The sequence below is a fragment of the Diabrotica undecimpunctata genome, chromosome 1 (assembly GCF_040954645.1).
Source record: "Diabrotica undecimpunctata isolate CICGRU chromosome 1, icDiaUnde3, whole genome shotgun sequence".
NCBI lineage: Eukaryota > Metazoa > Arthropoda > Insecta > Coleoptera > Chrysomelidae > Diabrotica > Diabrotica undecimpunctata.
The window spans coordinates 82249375-82271783 of record NC_092803.1 but is presented as its reverse complement, the minus strand read 5'-3'; the positions used below and the strand labels follow the sequence as shown (position 1 = coordinate 82271783).

The 22409-nt window shown below is 29.1% G+C and overlaps 2 protein-coding genes across 2 annotated transcripts in view; one reads left to right on the top strand and one right to left on the bottom strand.

Moving 5' to 3' along the window:
- Positions 1 to 22409, bottom strand: part of LOC140450847 (disintegrin and metalloproteinase domain-containing protein 10-like) — a 942961-nt gene that overhangs the window by 397020 nt on the left and 523532 nt on the right. The window lies entirely within an intron of this gene.
- LOC140439485 (uncharacterized) lies at positions 9706 to 11451 on the top strand. The gene is made up of 6 exons (XM_072529432.1): positions 9706 to 9763; positions 9827 to 9993; positions 10043 to 10150; positions 10202 to 10273; positions 10331 to 10577; positions 10646 to 11451. Exons 2-6 carry the CDS (start codon positions 9861 to 9863, stop codon positions 10650 to 10652), a joined length of 567 nt encoding a protein of 188 aa, XP_072385533.1. The 5' UTR covers positions 9706 to 9763; positions 9827 to 9860; the 3' UTR covers positions 10653 to 11451.

Sequence of the window (22409 nt, the reverse complement as noted above, 5' to 3'; positions counted from 1 at the left end):
TATAAAACGTTTAAAACTCCTTTTTGTTTTCACAAGTACGTTTTTCAAAACTACACACCCTCAGCTACAAATTCCTCCTAATGCCATCTTTGTGGAAGCATTTTTCGTAACATGAGATCGTTTGTAACGTGAAAGTTTAAATTTGGCAACACATTTGTTGCCAAAACTCAAAATCGAAATTGTTGTTCTAAATTTTGAAGATTGGACTTTAACCATGAAAATAACACAGCGATCAAAATTTATTAATCTCATAAGAATCTTAAAAAGTGGCAAAAATCACGCAACGTTTATTTATTTAACAGAACTGACGGCAAAATGCAAAAATTTAATACGAAAACTGCACTCTGTGCCCTTAAAACTTATTTTAATTTTTGCCGATACGATACTCTAATCAAAAAATTTCTTTTCCTCCCCTCCCATACAAGGGGGGATTGTAGGGGAAAGCCTAGGGGCAAGAGTGGTAAACTCTTTTGCATCTGTTTGCACGACTAAACTATATATAAATATAGTGATTTAAGATTAAGTTATTCTTTTAAAATACAAAATAAATCTTACATGTGTGATTTATTTAACTATACAATAATATTACATCCGATATATTCATATCCACACTATATGTTACTAAAAACATGAATGTGTATCTTCTCATTATTATTTTCTATTTAATAAACAATCTTACGATTACAAACAATGTGGTCTTATCCTCTAAATCGCCAATGAATCTGTGCTCCGCTTAACGGCGGAATGATAACCATAAAACCCCGCTCGAACTATAATTAGAGACCAGGTTACACGATTGATTACTTACGACGTGAATTGATGTGGCGAAAATAATTTATTGACTGGGTCGACTTGATTTAAGTGCGCCGTGATGTATATGCGGATTTAATAATCGTTCTCTAATGAAAACGAAGCTGGTGTGGCGCAGTCAGTGGGATTCCTGGAATTATCTAATGGATTTATTAATTACGGTATTAAGGCATGTGTGCAAGTAGGTGTAGGTGTCGTCTAACCATTTCAAAAACGAAGTTATTAACAAAAAAAAACAAGTCTCTAGCCTAATACAGTATTTAGACCGTATCAATACAACATTGTGCGAAAATAATGTTTTTTTAATTTTTGATGTTCAATTTTTCAAACCCTCTCACCGAAAAAAAATACGTTCAACATACAGCTACAAATACAGTTTTTTGTGCAGCATTTTACTCAAGAAATTTATTTTCATTCATAGATAAGAAGTGATATAGATGATATTATTTGATTTTCTTTTTCTTTCAGTCAAAACTTATTACTATCGTTACCATGTCTCTTCTATTTTTTAAATTTATTTTAGGTTAAATTGACAAAGGAAGTGTCTATGTTTATGCAAACCTTCATTGCATACATAATATGTAAAAATGTTTCGTTTGCACTTATTAAACAAGCAACATTTATTTAGAACAGCCGGTCTTAAAAAACTAAAAACGATCATGTTAGAGAATTCATTCTCAGTGAACCTTCTAAATAGACTTATTTTTGGTGTCTCACAAGTTCGTAACTACAGATCAAACAGAAGTTTCAACAAACAACCAAAATACATTGTACCACTCTTTAATTCCAGGTATAACAAATAGACTATTAAATACATTTAGAGAAGTACCTAATATCAAAATTGGAACCAGAAATATAAAAACAATATCGAAATTATACACCAAACTTAAAACACTCTTAAATATTAATGAAAGATCCAATGCAGTGTACTCTCTACCCTCTAATAATTGCAATAGAATATCTATTTGGGAAACGTCCAGAAATTTGTCCGAAAGATTAACATCGCACAAGAGTGACATTAATCTGAATAAAGTACAAGCCTGTGCATTAAGTGAACATTCATTCTAGTACGATGGGCCATACACCTAACTATGATCAAGCAGAAATATTGAGAAGGAAAAGAAATTACAAGAAAAGACTGTTTCTAGAAATGTGTTTAATTAAAACTACACAAAACACCTTAAACAACAGAGAAAACAACAAAGAAAAGAACAACAACTATATAAAAGTTCTTTAAAAGTTACACAAAAAATAATAAGGGATTATTCCAAGTTCAAATAAGATAAAATTGATTGTTTTTTTGTGTTTGGTTTTTTTTCCCTCTTAATTACTTAGTAACATAAACTCTGTTGCTTATTTAATAAGCGCAGACGAAACATTTTTACATATTATGACAAAATTTGCAATGGAGGTTTGCATAAACATAGACATTTCCTCTGTCAAACTAACCTAAAATGAATTTAAAAAATTGAAAAGACATGGTAACCATAGTAATAAGTAGACTTCGGCAAATATGCATATTGCATATTTTGCATATTGTGCATATTTTATGCAAATATTTCATATTTTGGCATATTTGTATAAAAGTTTGCATAAAGTGCATAAAAGTTCAGATTTTTATACTGTATTTGAAAATTTTTAAACATACCAATTTATTTCAATTCTTGTATAAAATTTTGTAGTCATTTTAATCAAGAAATGATCTAAGTACGTAATCTCTACAGGTACAAAACATTTACAATTTCAAAGAAGATCAATTTAAGTAGCCCTCAACATTCTTAGAAAGTCTCGGTCACTGAGGCATTCAGTTATTGGATAATCGCTAAGGGTTCGCTCATTTGCATTTTATGATCTAATCCCCAAATCTATCTACAATTTATTGTATCTTAACAGCAGGTAAACGGCTAATAGTTTTGTTCCTAATTTAGGGATTTTCCAAAATCTCCCAGTTTATTGAATTAGGTACCTAAACATTTTCAATTTGATACTCAGATTTGTAAATCATTTTTGTTTTGATATTCAAAGCGTAAACACTCGTTGTGCGTAACAAAAAGGAAGATTGTGATTTTATAATGCCTAAAACAACCAGTGCTTCAACTTGGATTAAACCTTATAAAGAGCTGTCTATGGATATGGGAAAAATCTACTGTTCAGTCTGTGGCAAAATTGTAAGTATCTAATATTTTCTATTAAATATCTAATATTTCATACATACAGGGTGTTTCCAAATGACACTTACAACGTTTGACTGTAGATACTTCTCGAAAAATTGAACAAAACGATATAGTTAATGAGGGGTCAAACTTATTTACTTTTCGAGATACAGGGTGTTAAAATTAAAAAAAATTAAATTCTTTTAGTTAATAACAACAATAACTTTAAAACCAATAAACGTATTTACTTGAAATTTAGTACTACTAATTCAGGTTGTTTTTAAATGAAAAATAGCTTCCTTTAGTGAGAAAAAATTGTCCATGGTACAATACAATGGTGTGTATTTAGAAAAATTTTTCACCTTTACTTTTTTTTATGAAGTCAGCTATTCTAAAACACAATTATTTTTATTGTAATTGAATTAACAAAAAAAAACTTTTGTTGAATTTTAAAATAAGTTATATGATGTACTAATGGTTAGTAACAAAAACTAATTTGTGGATTAATACTGCATTTAAAACACTTAGCGAGTGTTTTTTTTCCAAACCAGTTATTTGATTAACCAAAAACACCTTGAATATTTTTATATTTTAAAGGTTGGGTTAAAATAAAGGTTTTTATTTTTATTTATAGATAGCATGTGAGACGAAATTTCAGATAGACCAACATGTGAGAACTATTGCAAAAAAAGGAAAAATAGGAGGAAAACATCAAACTTCAATGGCTAAATGTTTCCAATCTACTTCAAAAAAATTAGATGAGCAAGAAACTTTTAATGAAGACTTGTGTCGCGCATTAGTGTCTGCAAACATACCGCTTTCAAAATTAGCAAATGTAAATTTTAGTTCGTTTCTAAAAAAATATTGCAAACTTAATGTTCCAAGTGATCGGTCTCTAAGAAGAAATAATGTGAACGGGCTATACTCGTCGGTGTTAATTAATATTAAGGAAGAAATTGCAGATAATTATTTTTACATATCTGTAGACGAAACCACTGATTCCTCAGGAAAGTATATTGCTCATTTATTGATTGGTGTTCTTAATGGTGTTCTCATGCCAGCAACTTGAGAAAACAAATGCTTTAATAATTTCGCGTTTTATACAAGAAACATTAGCAACTTTTTTTCTTCCGACAACTATTCCTTCTAATAAATTACTGCTTATTTTATCGGATGCTGCTCCTTATATGGTGAAAGCAGGACAAAATTTAAAAATATTTTTCCCAGATTTAATACATGTTACTTGTGTAGCGCATGGATTAAACAGAGTTGCAGAGGAAATACGAAAAAAGTTTCCTCTTGTAAATACCATGATATCCAGTGTCAAAAAAGTATTTCTTAAATCTCCTATAAGAATTCAACTTTATAAAGAAATGCTACCTAACATTCCTCTTCCACCACAACCTATTTTAACGCGATGGGGAACATGGTTAGAAGCAGCTAATTTTTATGCAGATCATTTTGTTAAAATAAAGAACATAATTGATACGTTAACAGATGAAAGTTCCCAATCTCTTTTGGATTCTAAACAAACTTTTCAGAGTAACTTGCTTCAACAAGAACTTTCATTTATAAAATCAAATTTTAGTTTTGTTCAAAAAACAATTACTCAGTTAGAATCACCAAAACTGTCATTGTTCGAAAGTACAGCATTAATAAAAGAATTTGCGTCATGTTGTCGGAACGTTAGAGGTAATATTGGAAAAGATATTTTAAAAAAATTTGAAGCTACTATGGAAAAAAATAAAGGTTACCATATTCTTTCTGAAGTAGTCAGTGTTCTAGCTGGAAATATTTCGGAAACAATTAATTTAGAACCAAATGTTTTGGTTAGTTTGAAAAATGCTCCCGTTACATCAGTTGATGTTGAACGAAGTTTTTCCATATATAAATATATGTACTCAGACAGAAGCCACAAGTTTTTGTTAGAAAATTTTGAACACCACTTGGTCATTTATTGTTACCATAATTCTAAATAAGTTTATTCATACTTAAAAATGATGTAGTTACTTAAAATAAATGTAAATCTTAATGAATAGTAGGAAATATTTAGTTATGTACACTTTTTTTTTAAATAAAATTGTTACTATTTTACGATTTTTTTATTTATTTGTATGCATATTTTGTAAAATATTTGCATATTTTCGGGTAAACACGTGCATATTTATGCGCAGATTTTCTACATTTTTATTTGCATATTTGCCGAAGTCTAGTAATAAGTTTTGACTGAAAGAAAAAGAAAATCAAATAATATAATGCCAAATGTTAAGTTATTCTGCTAATTTTATAGTGCAATCCTTACAAGGGTAAGCCTGTTAAAGATACAACTTCATTGTCTAATGTAGTTTTTTGTTTTAATTTTTAGTATGTTTTTAGAAAGAGTTAAATAGACTCGAAAGCTTAACAAACCTTAGAGTTTTACTTAAAGGCCAAACTTACATGGAATCACCCGGTATTTCTTATTACTAATAAGAAATGTATGACAACTTTTTTTTGCAGATAAGAGATAAAGGTTTTTGTTGGAAATACGATTCATAATTGATAAAATTTAATCAAGTACACATTGAAAAATTTTATTATTTGTGTCAAGTTGTAAAACCGAGACGTCAGAGTAAAGTTAAGTTTGTGTTCAAAAAAGGTAATATGCCCTACGTGGGTTTGTCAGATGTTTAAAGGGGAAGAATTGTTGCTCTTATTGAGCAAAGAATTTCACAAAGGTAAATTTTAGCTACGCTACACGTCTCGCAGAGCGTTGTTTTAAAAACATATACAAGATTTTTAAAATTGGGTACACTTAAGAATAAGTCTAGTGAAAGTCGTCTTAGAGGTTTTTAGGTCAAATAGCTAGAAGAAATCCAACCTCTTCTCATCCGGAGTTCCAAAGGCAACTTTAGCAGACTACAGGTATTGACATTTCAGTTGAAACAGTACAAAAGAGACTTCGTTTAAAAAATTTATTTAGCAGGAGGCAGTTGAGGGTTCCCGAGTTATCCAGACAGAACAAAATTGATCGGCTGAATTGGTGTCTGGAACACCAGAACTGGACAAATGAAGATTGGCAAAATGTCCTTTTTTAGATGAAACCAGAATTGGCTTGTTTCTCTGACCAATCTCTTCATCTGGCCAGAGATCAGATGACCGTCGAATTAGGGTTTTAAGAGGTCGAGGTAGACAAGCTAGACTGCAAACTGCCAGATCCATTCCAAAATATAAAGGAGGAACTGTGATGTTTTGGCGAGGTATTATGATTCGAGAAAAAACACCTTTGCGTCCCTTACGGCAAAGTTTAACGGGTCGCCAGTATGTCGATTTGGTACTAGACCCCATAGTTAGGCTGTGGCGAGGTGCAGTGGGAAATAATTTCATTTTCATGCAGGATAATGCCCCTCCACATACCAAGAGAGTTGCCACAGACTTTCTGGAAACTGAAGATGTCACTATTCGGAGCTGGCCTGCCTGCTCACCTAATATTAATCCCATTAAGCATGTGTGGAACCTCATTAAAAAAAGGATTGGAGCTTGAAGGGATAATCTAGGTAATGCGGATCTGCTCATTCAAGCAGCTCTAGAAGAATGGGTAAACTTACCTTAAGAACAAGTTGACGATTTGATTAGAAGCATTCCCCGTCGGATTAAAGCTTGTATTAGAGCTAGAGGTGGCAACACTGACTATTAAAATGAACAACAAGACTGTATCTTTCTTTAGTCAACCATTGCAATGTTTTCATTTGTTCGTGTTTTTTTCGTTTTTGTTAATTTCAAGCATTTGTAACATTTTTTGATTGTTTTTTTGATAGTAATTAAACTGGTTTAGTATAAAATGTAGTTCATTTTCCATTAAAAAAAATTTAGTAATACTTTACAAACTCGAAAATACTGGGTGATTCCATATAAGTTTGGTTGTATATATTGTAACCGTTTCAAAAGATTTAAAAGAAAATCATTATAAATTTTGATTATTTTTTTTTTAATAAAACTACTAACCCCATCTATCTGTCAAGTACTTACCTGTAGCCGACTCAAGGATTCTTCTGTAATTCCCAAATATATCCGGTAGATGAGCACATTCATCACCTTGTCACTCACGCCCAGAATCAAGCGCCAAGATAGCGTCTCGCTCTTTTCTCTTAAGAACGTCCAACCGTTAAGACGTGTTTCCAAAGTGGGTCTCATTTAGAGGTGAGCTTAGAAATCCTTTTCTTATCCATATTTCATGTAAATATTTGTTTTTTTTAGACCCTTATTGGGGAGGCTATAATGCTGATATATTTCTAATACATGTAGCAAGATAGTATTGGTATGGAGTTATTCCAGATCATGGCCCAGTAGCGGTATCTTTTTATGGAATACCTAACCCCTCTTATCTAGGATGGTGGTGGATTGATATCGGATGTAGCCGAATCAGTGGTTTATTTGGTGACTGATTAAATAAGAAAAGAAACAGAGCAGATTAAGGTTGCACCAATTTTTATTATACCTACTTTCAAGACAACGGAAATGATTATGAACTCAAAAAAAATGAAAATATAGTGAAGTGTTCTAATTTTATTTAAAGTTTTATTTTCTTCATTATTCCTAGTTGATAAATAACTATATTATTTTCAATGTAAACAAATTTCGAAATTTGGGGTTAATATATATATATATATATATATATATATATATATATATATATATATATTCATTTTCTTTATAACTAATTCTTAATTTAATACGATACAAAGTTTTTTTGTTCATTACTAAGAAATATTAAAGTATAGTTTTTTTGTAAACCTTCGATAAATCTTAATTTTTTTTGCTCGTCCCCTTCGAGGATAAACCAGGGGTGGCGTCCAATAATAAATTATAATTTCATATTATCTAATTGTGCTTGGATTTAAGATACGATATAGTTTCTATATGTTTAAAAAAACCCCGCCCAATTCTCTTCGACAGTGAGCGATTCTGGCCTTGCATATATCATTGTAGCACGCAGTGTTACAATATATATATATATATATATATATATATATATATATATATATATATATATATATATATATATATATATATATATATATATATATATATATATGTTATATCACCTATTTTTTCTTTAACTTTTTAAAAAACACTGTATTAAAAATTTTTATTACAATTATTTTTATAAGTTAAACTGACAAGGTACAAAACTGAAATAACAATAACTACGTAGCGACGTTGTAGCTAACGGCTGCTTCGAGTTTGTGGCTGTGCATGGCTCAGCTATTTCTATGGGAACTGCTGTTGTAGGTATGATGCAATAGAAAACTGTTATTGTCAAACTTTCAAGTCAGAAACCTTTGGCTGGTTCAAGGTTACTATTTTCACATATAACATATATATTACTAGTTAAATGGGAATAAGCCACAATTAAAGGTTAAAGTACGTTTATTGACGTTTCAATTTCCAATTCTTCGGAAATCGTTCTCAAAATATTGTTTTGTAAATTTACTAATGCTTGTATTTTGAGAACGATTTCCTAAGTGGAAATTGAAACGTCAATAAACGTACTTTAACCTTTAATTGTGGCTTACTCCCATTTAAATAGTAATTACTTTAAAATACCACAAGAAACTAGCTTCAGAACAATATTAACATATATATATATATATATATATATATATATATATATATATATATATATATATATATATATTGTTATGTTGTATTTTTTGTTTGAATGATGAGCAATGAGTATTTTTAATAATATAGGGTTTTTATCGCGGTTCTCAAAGAATTAGCTTGTAAGTACTTTTTTAAATTATCTTTATTATAACTATTATGAAACACACATACATATCTAACTTAGCCAATGTAAATTTAAAATAAACTATCTTTAAATTGATATTCTTATAAAACTAATTAAATTCTATAGACAATGTAAAATTTAAACAAACTATCTTCAAAATTGAAATTGTTATGACACTAACTAAATTATATTAACAAAATTTTGTACCTTTCTTTCACTGAATGCCTAAGCCCCGTATTTATAGTCGGTACTCAAGCCCGTGCTTGAGCATGTGCTCCGCCAAGTCGAACTTACGTCAAAGTCATGCTCAAGTATTTGTTGTGTTCTATAAACGATACTTCGGGTATTCTCGTACAAGGTTGATCTCAAGCACGAAAAATTAGTACAGTAAAAGTAAGTTTCGAATAAATATCGAATAAAAAGAAGATTCTGTCAATTTTATCATAATTGTGACTAAACTTTTAGCGCCAAATTTAGTTTATGCTTTAGCCCGCGCAAAGTTGGTTTATAGTATAGTATACTTACTGAAATTTTGTGTTTGGTATTAATATTTTGTGTTTGAAATTAATATTGGATTAACTATTTTAAGGTATGTAATATATTATAAAAAATATTTATTCTAGAGAATTAATTTCCATTTTGTTACTGTGTCTGAGGCATAATTTTAGATGTTCAATATATGCTTACATGTATATTTGTTTTTGGATATATTTATATGTGTGTAATGCGTTACAATCATTATAATTATATTGTCTGTATAAGCCGTACGCTAAATAAATTGGTTATCTAAATTTTAGATGAGTGGAAATGGCATGAAATATGCACCTTACTCAACAAAGGAAAAAGTTCTCCTAATCCAGCTGGTAACTGAAAACGGTGTGGTAGAGAATAAAAGGACAGACGGTGCTTCGACAATGGAGAAAAAGATGGCTTGGGAGTTAATAACAAGAAATTATAACTGCCTGCCTGAGGTCAACAACATCAGGACCAGCGACCAGCTTCGAAAATTGTGGAACAACCTAAAACAAAGGTAGAATACTTTTATTAGTTTAAGCAAATGCTTAAGTATTGACCAATAATTTTTTTATCATAGGAAACGCAAAGAAACAACAGCACTGCGTCACAGCATGTTAGCTACAGGTGGTGGTCCCCCGATGAAGCCAGAGTGTGATGCAGTGCTGGAGTTAGTTGAAGAGGCTGGTCCCAATATAGACGTCAGCATCGACTGTTCTTTTGATAGCACAGCAGTCTTTGAAAAAGGTAAATGTACTAAATTTGTAACTGTGCTTTACTCATAGTATAATTGTAGGCCAAAAACAGTTCAACCAGCTAGGAAGCTCAATAGCAGGACCATCAGTAGCCTCTGACCCCCCTCACTTCTTTCCCACTACAGAGTTCAAAGAAATGGACTTGTTATGTAAGTATGATGTAATAATTTTGAGCAGTCTTCCTGTACACTTAATAATAGTTTCAGGTAATACTTGTAGTGTGACACCTGCTGTTCATACAGAAGAGGATGATGATGATGTGCTTCAAAGTGGTAAGTGTTTTAAATGTAGTTAAAGCCATATGTACTTAACAATAATATCAATTTCAGCAAACACTCCTACTTCTAGTAGGGCACTGGGTGCTATACCACAAATATTGTCTGAAAATAAACAACGGTCCAAGAAAATGAGGGATACCATCAGACAGCAAGACGAGATTCACAGGATGAAAATGAAGATTTTGGAAGAAGATATGCTGAGGGCAAAAGCCTTAAGAGAAGCAGCTGAGAAGGAGAGGCAGAGAGCTACTGATGAAGCTGAATTAGCTTCATTGAAGTTAATAGACTATAAAAAAGGGTAATTATAGATTTTATCATGTTTGACTTGTTACTAGAATTTGGCTATAATTAATTGTATATTTTCAGGCGCTAGAAGATCTTTTTCCTTTGTTGGGTACTCTGCATTTTTAGAGAGAATGTTAGGAATAAGCCACAATATATTTATTTACATATTTTATTTACTGATTTTTTTCAATCTATATGACCAGAGGGCTGTTATCATAGATACAAAATTGTGATTTATTTTCAGAAAATAAATCACAATTTTGTATTTTTGGTAACAATATCTGGTCATAGACATCAAAACATCAGTAACTATAACATATAAATAAACATTGTGGCTTATTCCCAACTGAAGATAGTGTTAACTCAGTCTTACAGTGGCCTTTTCACTTTCGGAGCACTGAATGTCAGAGGAGGGTCTGTTTTAGCAGGTAGGCATTTGACGTAGAATCAGCGACGAGAGGGCGTTTTAAAGTACCTCGGGAACTATCGCCGGGACTACGAAGAATGAATCCTGCACTAAGGTCAGTCAGGCGGCGTACTGGACTGAGATGTCTTTTGAAGATTTCAGACCCCCCCTCTATAAAGACGAAAAAAAATTAAAAAAAAAAATATACTTTGTGTTGTAAAATCATGGTTATTTTCTTTCTATTCTCCTTCCTGTTTATTTTATTTCTAGATAGTATTTAATGTAGATTTAAGGTTCTTAATATTTTAATTTCAGCTGGTAAGATATGGTTTTACCTTTTTATTTGTTGTATAGTCTTTTGTTTTTAGATTATGTATGTTTCTCTTTCAGTTTTTTTAAGTATTGATTGCTACATAGATCATATTTTTATGTTGTTTACTGAAAATTATTAAAATACTGAGTTTGCATAATTTTTAGTAAATTGCTGCCACTGCAATATATACATGTATATATACATGTATATATATATATATATATATATATATATATATATAATTACATCATTTTTTTGTAATGTTCTAATTGTTTACAGTTTACTCCTGATGAAGCTATAAAATAAAATAATCTATTTTATATTGTATTTAATCATAACTGTATAATTTTTTAAATAAAGAATATTAATATTCTAAATTTGTATAATTTTTATTTGGTAAGGAAAGGTTTTATGAAAGGAATAAACACTTAATTAAAAGGAGGGAAACTCCTTGTACTCAGTAAAGACATACTTGCTTAAGTTGTCTGAGCATAGTGAGTGAAAAACCCTCATTTATTTTAAATTAAAACATAAAAAAATACATTTTTATAAATAAGACAAAAACATACTATATTTAACGTAATATAAGTATTCAATAATGTATTCTCAAAATAAACAACTTTGAATTGAACTGAACAAAGATTAGATATAAGAAAGAAATAAAATATTGAAATTTTAAAAATAAAAAATTGGAAAAATAAATCATGAACAAAACGTGTAATCAAGCTAATGATAATCATTCTGACATTTTCAGAAATAAGATAAAACATACTACATCTAACATAATACAAATATTCAATAATGTATTATCAAACTAAACAAATGCCAATTGAAAAAAGCTTGTGTATAAGGAAGCAATGAAATAAACTATTGAAATTTTAAAAATAAAAAATTGGAAGAACAAATCATGAACAAAAAGTGTAATCAAGCTAATTATAATGATGCTGATATTTTGAGAAATAAGATAAAACATACTACAGCTAACATAATGCAAGTATTCAATAATGTATTCTCAAACTAAACAAACAAATGCCAATTGAACAAAGGTTAGATATAAGGAATACAATTAAATATTGAAATTTTAAAAATTAAAAGAACAAATCATGAATAAAAAGTGTTATCAAGCTAATGATGATGCTAACATATATCTACCTATAATAAGATAAGTATTCAATAATGTATTTTAATTCTTATGCAAAATATTGGTGAATAAAATGTCTCCTAAAATTTAAACCTCGTTCTACATCATTAACATTTCTATTTACTGGCACATCAATATTTTCTACAAAATCATCATCATCATTATTATTTTCTTGTAAACCTATATTATAAAGTACTGCTGTAGCACATATTATTGCAAGAGATGTATTTAATTTAGTTTGTAGACCTCGTTGAAGACAAGGAAACCGTCTTTTCCAGGTTCCAAATAGCCTTTCAACAACATTTCTTGTTCTTATATGTGCACTATTATACCTATTTTCTTGACCATTACCTAAAAAGAGATATCCATCAAATAACCTATTTTTTAGCCAATTATCAATAAATACCTGGCTGTAATACTGGAGTAAGTAGATAGTGTCTGCATGCATATCCACTGTCACCTATTAATAATCCTGGAATTTCACCTCTTTCCATTCTAACTCGTAATGCACTTCGATCAAATATCAAGCTGTCATGACTTGATCCGGGATGTCGAACAACAATATCCATAATCTCTCTTCTAGGACCTGAAACAACCTGCAATTTATTTATATAATGAGGGCCTGGATAAGAAAGATCAATCTATACCTGCACATTTAATGAAAAAAAGCCTTTTCTATTACGAAATACTTCCCCATTATTACCACCTGGATTAGATATCTTGATGTGGGTGCAATCAATACACCCAGAAACATTTGGAAAATAGGCAACCTCATAAAAACTTGTTATATTCCTCCTAAATCCTTGTCCAGTATGGGGAAACCCTACAAAATCATTTAAACGTTGAGCTATTAATATTGATACCTTTTTAATGGTGTTGCTTATTGTCGATTGACTAATACCCCGCAAATCACCAGATACAACCTGAAAATTAGATGTAGCATAAAATCTTAAACAAATTAACAATTGTAATATTGGAGGTATTGGTAAACCACGATTGTCTGCTTTTCGTAGACCTTCAAATACCAGAGGCAGAATGGTATCTGCAACGGTATCTTTGTTGAAACGATACCGTTGACGAAATTCAACATCGCGGTAAAACTCCATGGGATTTTCCATATCACGAATATATCGTTTTGGTATACGTTCCGGCTGATTTCCTTCTTCAATATGATCAATAAACTCTAAAAATTCTTCAACTTCGTCATACATTTTTTATTGTAATGAGAAAAACAAAAAAAATATATTGGAAGCGAATCGGAAAACAAATTTAACAAATATAAACAACAAAAGTTAGGTTAGGATCCCGTGCTCAAGGCAGGTCGATCCGATGCTTGAGTACGAGCTGTCATTTCTGCGTACTCAAGCTCGATTTCGTACTTGAGAACGGTTTATAGAACACAAATTTCATTCAAGGTCGACCTCAAGCATGGACCGATACTTGAGCATCGACTATAAATATGGGCCTAAATGAACTGTTTTCCACTATATATATTCTAATCACCAGTGAATGTCTTCGTACTTCGGTTATCCTTGTTTTTTGTGAAATTTCTTTTTCCAATTATCAGCTTCTACCAATTTAAGATATATTTTTCTTCACCAGCATTTATACACCACCAAGCAAACCAACAAACAGCATTTATATTTATTCTTCTTTTCAATATACCAATATCCAATTATTATAAGTTGATTTATACTAATCTCCAATCATAATATAATTTTAATTCCTTCCAATGTCCATCCAATATTCTTCTAATATACTTTTATAATCTTCAATAATTATTTGTGTATAATTATAAATGTGCATTAAATATATGCATAATTTTTAATCTTCATTTAACTCACTATATTAAACAATTGGACTATCTCCAACTAACTTTCATATTTCTTATAAAACTGCTTGACTGACTTACTAAAACTGTGAACAATTGACTTCACTAATTAATCTACTAACTTTCATAATAAACTGCTTGACTTCTGACTAAAAACTTCCAAAACTGCTTGACTTCAGACTAAAAACTTCCATAATAAACTGGCCTGACTTCTGAATAAAAACTGCCAAAAACTGCCATCTTGACTCCAAATCACGGGTATTTATATCCTTTTGGATATTCCAGAACCATCTGGTAAGAGATCATGTTCCAATTTGTTCCATTACTTTCATATAGATGTTCTCGAAAAAAATATCTGTTCGATCCACCGCCATAATCATTATTTCGAGAATGTTCGACTGTAAACAATGGTCACACTCTACACTCTGGATAATTCGTTAATGTTCCATTGATAATTTTGTTGACATTTAGGCTTTTCAGATCAGAATATATAATTAAATTAGTAACTTAACATTCTAATTTAATAAACTACACATTTTAAACAACTATAACCCCACTTATATTCCTAAAATGTCACTTGGAGAGAACGTATAGTGTGTTGCCTAGTCACATGGCTCACTTAAATGTATCTACAAAATCATAACTACTAAAATACAACTTTTTACAATTATTATATGCTAATTTCTTAAAATGCCCTCACATAAATATATTTTTATAAATTTCTCTAGTATATAACTTATTTAAAATAATCAAATATCTAATATTATGTAGTATATAACTTATAAATTATTTTCTATAAACCCTAATCGTCACAATATATATATATATATATATATATATATATATATATATATATATATATATATATATATATATATATATATATATATATATATATATATATATATATATATATATATATATATATATATATATATATATATATATTATTGTGATATTTAAAGTCTTGGTGCGCCAAGCAATAATTAGCTAATTAATTTTTGATTAATTAAAATTATTTCAATGATGTGATTATGACTCTATCACAATTTTTAATTCTTTTATCTCAGGGTTAAATTCGTGCTTCAATATCTATGCTATTACATGTGAAAGGTAAGGTCCAAAGAATACCGGAATAATAAAAAACACATATGATCTAACACTATATATTGAAATAAAAATAATGAAATAATTCACACTCAAAAGTTTTCAATAAACAAATCTCATATAAGGATTCTCAAAATTTTGTTCTCCGTACGTGAACAATCAAAATTAATGGTACAAACAATATTAATTGAAAACTCAAAATCCAAACTATTCTAACTCTCCTAATCCAAATATTTATATCCTTTCTAAATTACGTGTAAAAATTGTGTTATCAATAAAAGAAAAAAACTGCGGAAAACAAAATTATCTCTCTCTGATGATGAGTGGTCCAAATCCTTGTTCCTTGTAGATTATATTATCTCCTCTCAACCGCTCCCTATGTAATCAGCAATCTTACATCAGATTGTTGCAAGTATATCGTCCTTAATGATCTCCTTCAAAAGCACAAATCATTCAAATTATGATAGCCTTTCTCCTCTCGATAAACTGAATCTCTCGTTGGCCCGAGTGAAAAATTGACTCTTGGAATATCTTCTCTTTACGATAAACTGAATCTCTCGTTGGCCTGAACAGTGACTCTTGGAATATAAGTAGAGAAATATGACTTACAATATTTTGTTGTTTCAGCTTCTGTCAGATACACTAACTCCACAAAAACTCACTAACATTCAACACTACTGCTTGCTACATTTCGGGAACCGACAGAGAACAAACACTGTTCTTTCTTGAAGACTTGGAAACCAACGGACTCCTATCTTTTCTCTCTCCTCAATCTCGCTAAACTTTCTCCCACACACTTATCCCACCTTTTTCAATCTCCGCCAATCACAACTCGTCACAATTCCCCCATTTCTTCATTTCGATAACAAACAAATTTTTACCTATAATTATAAATTTCCTAAAACTTATTTACAAATAATATTTTTCTATAAATCTTAAAACTAACAAAAACCTCTTTCTAAAATATCTTCTATTGTCTTTAATCACTGCACTAATGCATTTGTAAAAACCCGTTTCAATTTGTCTTTTGTTTCACTTAAACTTATGCGGGTCACTCAAGTTTAACAAAGAAATGATTGATGTAAAGCTTACATTTTGTTTGGTACAGGTAATTCAAGGATTTAATAACTTTCCTTCTCCGAAATGTTTGTTGGATATTATCCTACTTATCTGAATTATTTTAATGTTTTTGAACTTTGAAATATTTTTAAACAAACCAATATTTTCTTGATTTTACATATCATAACAATATATATATATATATATATATATATATATATATATATATATATATATATATATATATATATATATATATATTGTTATGATGTGTTTTTTGTTTGAATGATGAGCAATGAGTATTTTTAATAATATAGGGTTTTTATCGCGGTTCTCAAAGAATTAGTTTGTAAGTACTTTTTTTAAATTATCTTTATTATAACTATTATGGAACACACATATATATCTAACCTAGCTAATGTAAATTTAAAATAAACTATCTTTAAATTGATACTCTTATAAAACTAATTAAATTCTATAGACAATGTAAATTTTAAACAAACTATCTTCAAAATTGAAATTGTTATGACATTAACTAAATTATATTAACAAAATTTTGTACCTTTCTTTCACTGAATGCCTAAATGAACTGTTTTCCACTATATAGATTCTAATCACCACTGAATGTCTTCGTACTTCGGTTATCCTTGTTTTTGTGAAATTACTTTTTCCAATTATCAGCTTCTACCAATTTAAGATACAGTTTTCTTCACCAGCATTTATACACCACCAGTAAACAGCATTTATATTTATTCTTTTCAATATACCAATATCCAATTATTATAAGTTGATTTATACTAATCTCCAACCATAATATAATTTAATTTCTTCCAATAGACTTTTTTTAATCTTCAATAATTATTTGTGTATAATTATAAATGTGCATTAAATTATATGCATAATTTTTAATCTTCATTTAACTCACTATATTAAACAATTTGACTATTTGTACCTGATTCACTGACTCCAACTAACTTTATATTTCTTACTAAACTTTTCTGACTGACTTCTTGAAAATTCTGAACAATTTACTTCACTATTCACTAACTAAATGTGTCTAGGTACTAACTTTCATAATAAACTGGCCTGACTTCTGACTAAAAACTTCTAAAAACTGCCATCTTGAATCCAAATCACGGGTATTTATATCTTTTGGATATTCTAGAACCATCTCGTAAGATATCATGTTCCAATTTGTTCCATTACTTTCATATAGATGTTCTCGAAAAAATATCTGTTCGATCCACCGCCATAATCATTATATCGAGAATGTTCGACTGTGAACAATGGTCATCTCCGCTGATCCAGAGAATTCCATTCTTTTCTATTAATAATTTTGTTTACATTTAGGCTTTTCAGATCAGAATAAACATTCAAATTAGTAACTAACACTCTAATTTAATAAAATACACATTTCAAACAATATAACCCCACTTATATTCGTAAAATTCTTAAAATGACACTTAGGAATAGAGGGTATAGTGTGTTGCCTAGTCACATGGCTCACTTAAAAATATCTACAAAATCATAACTACTAAAATACAACTTTTGACAATTATTATATGCTAATTTCTTAAAATGCCCTCACATAAATATATTTTTTAAAATTCTCTAGTATGTAACTTATTTAAAATAATCAAATACTTTTTAATATCTAATATTATGTAGTATATAACTTATAAATTATTTTCTATAAACCCCAATCGTCACACTACCCCAAAAATAATATTTAAAATAAATAATTTACTTATTATTTTTTTAAATATTAATTTTCTCATACCTTATTAAATTTAATAAATTAATAATTCAATTTTTTTTTTATTTAAAATGTGTTAAATACATCCCTGTTCGCTGTCTATGTCAAAGCAAAGAACAACGGATCACAGTTCGGCTATTCTATGGTCAAACTGTCATATCAAATGGAGAGAATAAAATATAACCTTAATTAAAAATATAATGGATATTGTGTTCTGTTTATTTATAGACAAAATCTAGGAATTATTTCCATTCAAAATAACTTTCATCAATATAAATTGGTAAGTTTTTTCACTTTATTATATTATATTAGAAAGACATTTTTATAGCAATTATAGTATCAATTTTGTGTCTAACCCCAAATTATGATTTTTAGGGTACAAATTAATTTCCATATATACAAAATTCAACAAGTATGATGTCAAATTGATTCAAAATAATGAAATCTACCATCTACCATTTAACAAATCAAGTCTATTGAATAAAATGGATATATCAGTAAGTTATTAGTGTTATTATATTTGTGTTAAAGGTATAGAAATCATTATTCAATCTCTTCATGATATTGAAAAATGTCGTTGATATGAAATATGCCTCTTAGTCTGTTCTCTGCATCTATTAACACATAACTATTTAGTCCATTCTGATTTTCAATTGTATATGGACCTTCAAACATTGGTTGTAATTTCTTACAACGGTTTTCTTTAACATTACTTTTTCTAAGTGAACGAATTAACACTAGGTCTCCTTTTTGAAATGTGATTGGTTTTTTTATATTTCGATTTTGTCTTCTGATATATTTTTCAGCTTTCCTCCTAATTCGGTTATTCACTTTCTGCATTACTTGTTCTAACATATCCTGATTATATTCACTAATCCACTTTCTGTTTCCTATATGGCCAAACATTAAATATTCTGGTACTTCCTCTGTATTCAAATTATGTGTATTATTTAAAAAATACTCTACTTGTGGTATATGTTGCTGCCAAGTTTCGTGTTGATTTTGGCACAGTATCCTTAAATATTTTATAACTTCTTTAATATATCTTTCTGCAGGATTTGCCTGAGGATGTCTGATACTTGTAAAATGAATGTTGATTATCATTTTTACCATATTGAAAGTTATTATTGTTTTTTTTGTTGTTATTATTACTTGTCATATTGCCTCTTTGTATTCTTTGAATAAAATTAATAAAACTATCTATGGTTCGAATATTTTGTACAGTTACGGTTTGCACAACATCAGCATCAAAATGTCTAGATACATTTAAGACTGTTTCATCCTCTCTAAGTGGTGGTTCTAAATATTTTGCAACTGTTATCAATTTCAATGCATAATCTACCATATTTGATTTTAAATTTTGATTATACTTTCCAAAATATAGAATTTCTCTAAACTTGGCTTGCTCTAATTCACCCCAATAATAATTTAAAAATTTATTTTCAAATGTTTGAAAATTATCTAAATCATTCTCAATACTAGCAAACCAAGTTGCTGCATTGTCATTTAATGTCATTCTAATATAGTCTTTAATATCATTAATATTATTCACAAATCTTAATTTATGTTTTAAACTATTTATGTATACTCTAGGATGCAAATTTTTTATATTACCAGAGAATTTAATCCCAGTCTCATTTGTTAAATTTAAGTAAGGTCTCCCTATGTCTCTCATTTGTGAAATATCATCTATTCTCTGTTCCACATTTCTTATTTGATTACAATTTATTTGGATATTTTGTTGTATATCGTCTAATTTTTCTTCTGTGTTTCTCCTGTCTTCGTTAATTTTTACTTCTAAGTTACATTTCTGTAACTCTATTTTCTGTTCTATATCTATCTTATTATCTTGAATAATCCTCTTTACTTCTGTCCTCTCATTGTCTATCCTTTTCTTGTAGTCATTCCGTATACTTTTTATTTCATTTGCTACTTTTTTCTCTGCAGCTTCAAGTTTTTTATCCATTTGTTTTACAATTTTATTATTATTATCTTCTATTTTCTTTTCTAATTTTCTATAATTCTCTTCCAATTTCTGTTCCATTTTTTTCATGTCTTCTTTGACTTCTTTTGAATTCTCTTCCAATTTTTTCGTATTCTCTTCCATTTTCTGTTCCATTTTTTTCATGTCTTCTTTGATTTCTTTTGAATTCTCTTCCATTGTCTTGTTCATCTGCATCATTAATGACATCAAAGCTGCCATATTGACATTTTCCTCTCTTTCTGGATTCATTTCTGCAGTATCTTGTGGAACTTGAACTAAACTCTCCTCTTGTATAGGTTGTGTTTCTACTTCCACATCTTCTTCATTCTTTTTGCTTCTTGTACCTTTCTTTCCTTGAGACATTTTGAGACTTTACTTGTTCAAATATAATTAAAAATAAAATCTATAATTTTTTCTTTCTACTGATAATTAATTTACTTATATGAGAGCACTTATCTTCCCAAACTAATTCTTTTAAATAGAGAGCCACCGCGTTGGGTGCCAAATTGTTATGATGTGTTTTTTGTTTGAATGATGAGCAATGAGTATTTTTAATAATATAGGGTTTTTATCGCGGTTCTCAAAGAATTAGTTTGTAAGTACTTTTTTTAAATTATCTTTATTATAACTATTATGGAACACACATATATATCTAACCTAGCTAATGTAAATTTAAAATAAACTATCTTTAAATTGATACTCTTATAAAACTAATTAAATTCTATAGACAATGTAAATTTTAAACAAACTATCTTCAAAATTGAAATTGTTATGACATTAACTAAATTATATTAACAAAATTTTGTACCTTTCTTTCACTGAATGCCTAAATGAACTGTTTTCCACTATATAGATTCTAATCACCACTGAATGTCTTCGTACTTCGGTTATCCTTGTTTTTGTGAAATTACTTTTTCCAATTATCAGCTTCTACCAATTTAAGATACAGTTTTCTTCACCAGCATTTATACACCACCAGCAAACAGCATTTATATTTATTCTTTTCAATATACCAATATCCAATTATTATAAGTTGATTTATACTAATCTCCAACCATAATATAATTTAATTTCTTCCAATAGACTTTTTTTAATCTTCAATAATTATTTGTGTATAATTATAAATGTGCATTAAATTATATGCATAATTTTTAATCTTCATTTAACTCACTATATTAAACAATTTGACTATTTGTACCTGATTCACTGACTCCAACTAACTTTATATTTCTTACTAAACTTTTCTGACTGACTTCTTGAAAATTCTGAACAATTTACTTCACTATTCACTAACTAAATGTGTCTAGGTACTAACTTTCATAATAAACTGGCCTGACTTCTGACTAAAAACTTCTAAAAACTGCCATCTTGAATCCAAATCACGGGTATTTATATCTTTTGGATATTCTAGAACCATCTCGTAAGATATCATGTTCCAATTTGTTCCATTACTTTCATATCGATGTTCTCGAAAAAATATCTGTTCGATCCACCGCCATAATCATTATATCGAGAATGTTCGACTGTAAACAATGGTCATCTCCGCTGATCCAGAGAATTCCATTCTTTTCTATTAATAATTTTGTTTACATTTAGGCTTTTCAGATCAGAATAAACATTCAAATTAGTAACTAACACTCTAATTTAATAAAATACACATTTCAAACAATATAACCCCACTTATATTCGTAAAATTCTTAAAATGACACTTAGGAATGGAGGGTATAGTGTGTTGCCTAGTCACATGGCTCACTTAAAAATATCTACAAAATCATAACTACTAAAATACAACTTTTTACAATTATTATATGCTAATTTCTTAAAATGCCCTCACATAAATATATTTTTATAAAATTCTCTAGTATATAACTTATTTAAAATAATCAAATACTTTTTAATATCTAATATTATGTAGTATATAACTTATAAATTATTTTCTATAAACCCCAATCGTCACAATATATATATATATATATATATATATATATATATATATATATATATATATATATATATGTTCGGAAAGATTTCCGCGGTTAGTACAATTAAACTTAGAGCTAAGATTAATATTATTATAAAAATTAATATTAAACTCACCAGTCTTCCGGGTTGAACCGCGTCGATATCCATTTTGACGAGCTTTCGACATCCTCTCTGATGTCTTCTTCAGGGCTTCCGAGGTCTCAGTCTCCAGAGCCCCCAGACACTACTACACTCACTAGACACTTCTAGTTCACTAGTAGAGTAG

Excerpts from the sequence above, each read along its gene's own strand:
- LOC140439485 (XM_072529432.1), top strand. The coding sequence starts at position 9,861 with ATGTTAGCTACAGGTGGTGGTCCCCCGATGAAGCCAGAGTGTGATGCA. Across the intron at positions 9,994-10,042 it reads CACAGCAGTCTTTGAAAAAG|GCCAAAAACAGTTCAACCAG; the intron begins GTAAATGTACTA and ends GTATAATTGTAG. Across the intron at positions 10,274-10,330 it reads TGATGATGTGCTTCAAAGTG|CAAACACTCCTACTTCTAGT; the intron begins GTAAGTGTTTTA and ends TATCAATTTCAG.